The sequence below is a fragment of the Emiliania huxleyi genome (genome assembly GCF_000372725.1).
Source record: "Emiliania huxleyi CCMP1516 chromosome Unknown EMIHUscaffold_1761, whole genome shotgun sequence".
Taxonomy (NCBI): domain Eukaryota; phylum Haptophyta; order Isochrysidales; family Noelaerhabdaceae; genus Emiliania; species Emiliania huxleyi.
The window spans coordinates 1-4279 of NW_005200822.1; the positions used below are offsets into that span (position 1 = coordinate 1).

General features: G+C 67.0%; 2 protein-coding genes across 2 annotated transcripts; both read right to left on the minus strand.

Moving 5' to 3' along the window:
• Window positions 1-572: 572 nt before the first annotated feature.
• EMIHUDRAFT_373541 (hypothetical protein) lies at window positions 573-2036 on the minus strand. The gene is given in 3 exon segments (XM_005783808.1): window positions 573-713; window positions 728-1464; window positions 1480-2036. The coding sequence occupies 2 exon segments, from the start codon at window positions 2002-2004 to the stop codon at window positions 898-900; spliced, it is 1092 nt and encodes a 363-aa protein (XP_005783865.1). The 5' UTR covers window positions 2005-2036; the 3' UTR covers window positions 573-713; window positions 728-897.
• An 84-nt stretch (window positions 2037-2120) lies between these two features.
• EMIHUDRAFT_373543 (hypothetical protein) lies at window positions 2121-3254 on the minus strand (the record flags this gene model as incomplete). The annotated part of the gene is made up of 2 exons (XM_005783809.1): window positions 2527-3254; window positions 2121-2485 (listed from the first exon to the last, which is right to left on the minus strand). Coding segments are annotated over exons 1-2 (974 nt in total), but the record flags the coding sequence as incomplete, so codon positions are not given.
• Between the last annotated feature and the right edge of the window lie 1025 nt (window positions 3255-4279).

A 4279-nucleotide genomic window follows, 5' to 3' on the forward strand; every position in this document is an offset into this window, starting at 1 on the left:
GAACCCAAATGTTTTAGACCTTCGGTGAGAGGGAAGAGACAAAACGACAAGCAAAGTTTGTTCGGCGCCCGACGGAGGTGGTGCCGCTGTCGCTCTGCCGCGTGCACGGGCGTGCGCAGGCGTCTCGAGGTCTCGCGACGTCACTCAGCCCGAGCACCTCCGGGCGCTCGATCGTAAGCTCGTGGAGGTGTCGCGCGGCCGCGGTCTTCGCAGCGGCGACCGCCGCTGCGGTGGATGCGGGCCGGAGAGAAGGCCGCGCGCGCGGCCAGGGGCCAGGGGCTGGCTCTGGCTCAGACGAGGGCGATCCCGGTTGTCCCTCCGCGGGCGCCTCTGGTCATGACCGCTTGCTCGACGGCTGGGTTGTGCGTGCGCGCGACTCTCGAGTCGTCGGCGAGTAGTGTGCGCGGGCGGTGGGTGCCGTGGAGATTAGGGGAGATCGCTTTGAGCTGCGGGAGATGTTTGGGAGAACGACCAACGAGAGATACAGACACGGCGGTACGGTGTCTGGAGTAACATCTCAGAGATTGAGCAGCGCAGGGGGTGTGCACCTGCCCCCCCATCTCCGGTCCAACGAGTAGAAACATGTTTCCAAAAAGCAGCTACGCCCGACACGACGACGAGACTCTCACTCTCCTCGCGCACTTCGCAGCAACCACAAGGTCCAAGGATCGGGCGCGGGAGTCAGAGGAATTAGCTCAGCGAGAGACACGCACTCACACTCACACACACACACACACACACACACACACACACACTCACACACAGAGAGAGAGAGAGAGAGCGAGCGAGCGAGCGAGAGAGCGAGCGAGCGAGAGAGAGAGCGAGAGTACAGTACAGTGATCAACAGAGACCCCCACCCACACGCCGCGCAGTGTGGGAAGCGACGACGGAGACTCACTACTCGCACTCGCAGCACGGATTCAACGGGAGGAACGAGGGGACGCCCGGGCAGCCCCCGGGGCACGCGCAGCCGTTACGGTGCGCGTCCTGCCCGCCGCCCGGCATCGGCGCATCCTCCGCCGCCGCCGGGGCCGGCGGCTCGCCCGGGATTGGCGCGTCCGTCATCGGCGCGCCCGGCATCGGCGCGCCCGGTGGCGCGCCCGGCATCGGCGCATCGTCCGCCGCGGACCGCGGCGGCCCATGCGCCCCACAATAGGGCACGGCCACGCCGGGCGTCGCCCGCAGGAACGCGGCAAAGGAGTCGTGGTCGAACGTGCCCTCCATGATGGCGAGCCGCGTCGCCGCGTGGGGCGGGCGGTTGATGGCGTCGACGACGACGACGCCCCACGCGTGCTTGACGGCGTCAGCCTGCTCGAGCCCGCGCAGCCACTCCGCCGCGTCCTTCGCGGTGCACTCGTTGTACGACGACGTGCGGGCGGCGAGCATGCGCCGCATCGCCAAGTAGTCGCAATCGCTGCAGCCGGCGCGCTGCACCACGGGCGGCAGCGTGTAGCGCGTCACGGCCGGGAGGTGCTGCGCCGGGAAGCAGAGGGCGTCGCTGCACGCCGGGCAAAGGGCCAGGTGGCGGAGCGCGAGCCCCGCGCGAGTGCGCCGCGAGTGCGCGAGAGCCGCCGCTAGGCGGCGGTAGCTCTCATAGAGAGCGCCTGCGGGCTGCTGCTCGCGCAGCGCCACCTCGAACGCGAACTTTGCGTCCGCGACGAGCTGCGGCGCGTGCGGCGCCTCGCCGTGCGCCTCTGCGTCCGCCTCGCGCAGCGTCAGCGCGACGCCGCGCCGCGCGCCGAGCAGCCGCGCGCGCGTCAGCCAATGCAACGGCCAGCACTGCGGCAGCAGCAGCTCCTGCCCATCGGCGCCGCGCCAGGGCTGCTGCTTGAGCTTTGGGTCGGCGCGCCATTGCGGCGGCTTGGGGAGGCACTGCCGGTACCACAGTAGCAAACGCGCGTCGAGCTGTTGCGTGGACAGCGAGTCCGGGTCGCACGAGAAGGCGTTCGGGTCAGCGTACGGGCCCTCCATCGCAGCGAGTTCGTAGTGCATCTCAGCGCCCATGCTCGGCGGCCTGTGATCGCCGCCGTACGTCTGCAGGAGCCGCCGCACCTCGCGGACGATGCTCCTGTTGAAGGCGATGGTGATGTTGTCCTTCTCGACCGCCTCCGTTGCCTCCCCCTCGCCCAGCGGCTTGTCCGCCGTCTGGTACGCGTCCTTCGTCTCGACGGTGCCTCCGTCGGCCGCGTCGAGAACGCCCAGCAAGGCATCAGTGGTGATGGATAGCGTGCGCGCCGACGCCTCGCGAGCCGCCTCCCCCTCCCCCTCCTCCTCGCCGTCCTCCAGGTCGTCAAACAGCCGTGCAGCGGTCTTTCCTGCCTGCGCTCGCCGCACCGCATTCAGCTCCTCCTCCGCCGCCGCGCCCTCCGAGGCCTCCGCCGCCGCCGCCGCGGCGGCGGCGGGCGACGGCGTCGCGGTGGCGGCGGCGGCAGCCGCGGCCTTTTCCTCCGCCCGCTTCGCCGCCTCCCGCAGCCTCTTGTGACGCCTGCGTCGCGTGGCTTCGGCTCGCGAGCGGTTCTTGGGGTCGGGGTCAAACTCGACGCGGTCGATGACCCAGTGGTGACGCGCGTATGCCTCGCCGAGCGCGCGCACCACCCTCGCCCACAGCTCGCACTCCGCCTTGATGTCGCCCTGGAAGTGTGGCACCCTGTGCCACGGCCGCTCCGGGTTGTCCTTCTCGAGCTCCCGGTCGTAATCCTCGTGGCGCGCGGCAAGGACGGCGCGCCAGCGCTGCTCCGTCTGCGCAGGCCGGGGCCGCTCGACCATGAGCGCGTCCATCTCGACGTCCGCGTTCTCCTTCTCGCCGCCGCCGCCGGCGAGCGGCTTGCGCCGGCGCCGGCGGCCGGACGCCGCCGCCGGCGCAGGTGCGGGCGGAGTCGCGCGCCCCGTCTCGTTGTCGGGCGACTCCTCGCCGCCGGCGGCGTCGGGTGCGGCGACGTCGGCCTGCGAGTCGCGAGGGCGGCCTGCACCGGCGGCGGTCCGCAACGTCTCGCCGCCAGCCACGCCGTGAACTCATGGGCGATGTCGCTGTCGTCGGGCGGCTGGTACAAGCTCGGCTGGATGTGGTCCATGAAGGCCTCCATCTCGGCCGCGGTCACGTCGTCGGGCGCGTCGACGGGCTGCAAGGCCGTGGACCGCACGGCGGGGCGGCTGCGCCAGGACTGGCGCGTCGCTGACGACGAGCCGAAGCAAAAAGAGCTGGACGACGGCAAGCCCGGCTGCATTCTCGCGCCGGGACGGCGATCCTGGTCGAGCATGAGACGCCGCCTGCTTTTGGATGTTTTCTTTCTTGATTCCGTTTGTTGCAAACGGAAAAAACAAAAACCAAATGACGTGTGAGTGTTAGAGTTGTTTGGTATTGCTAAAAATCTGAATCAAACGGAATCAGTTGCAAAACCCTGAATAAAAAAACAAAACGCGAAAATCCCCTTTGCAGCCAAGCCTACCAGGCACCTAATTCCTGTTGTGCAAGAGGGCTCGGGGGAGGGAGGGGGGGGGGGGGGGGGCTCAGCCGTGCAAAAAGCATCAATTAATAATATTAACGAAGAAATGTTGCTCGGCCGTTCATGAAGTCCGTCTCGATCTGGAGGGGTCCCCTTCGGGTGTATCGTGACAGCTGACGACGGGATTACCACCACTGGTGTTTCGTCCTCCTCGGAGTCTTCTTCCCCGGCTCCCTCCCGTTCGGCTCTACGTTCATTTCGTTCAGCGTGGCTCAAAAATACAAAATACAGACTTAGCATTGTGTCTACCCCCGTTTTTGTTTTTTCTCAGCCAGCGGTGTGCCTCTCTTTCCCACTACCTGTAGTTCACTCGTCACCTCTCCTGCGAGCCCCCTCTCTTTCTTTCGGGTGTGGAGTCCGTGAGCGCGATTTCCTTTTCAATATCAACGTTTAGCACCAGCACGATTTCTTTTCTGTGAGAGAGCGCGTCCGAAGAATTCTTTTCTCCCCGCCGAGCAGCCCAGGCCCTCACACAGCCACAGCTCACGCTTGGGGCACAGAGTACCTCAATCTCGCGCGAGCCGTCGGCGCGCTCGGCTACACAGCCTACCCGGGCGACACACCCTACACATCCTAACCCTGCGGCGCTCTCCGCCGCGCCTCTCTCCGCGCCCCTGACGCGTCTTCGCCTCATCCCAACGCAGGCGAGGGACCGGTGTCGCGCGCTACAAGCACTCTTGAATAAAAAATCGGGTGGAATGCCCACCCCCCTCAAGTCTTGTGTGGCATGCAAGGCATCGAAGGTCAAGTGCGACGCGTTGGCGATGCCGCCCGGC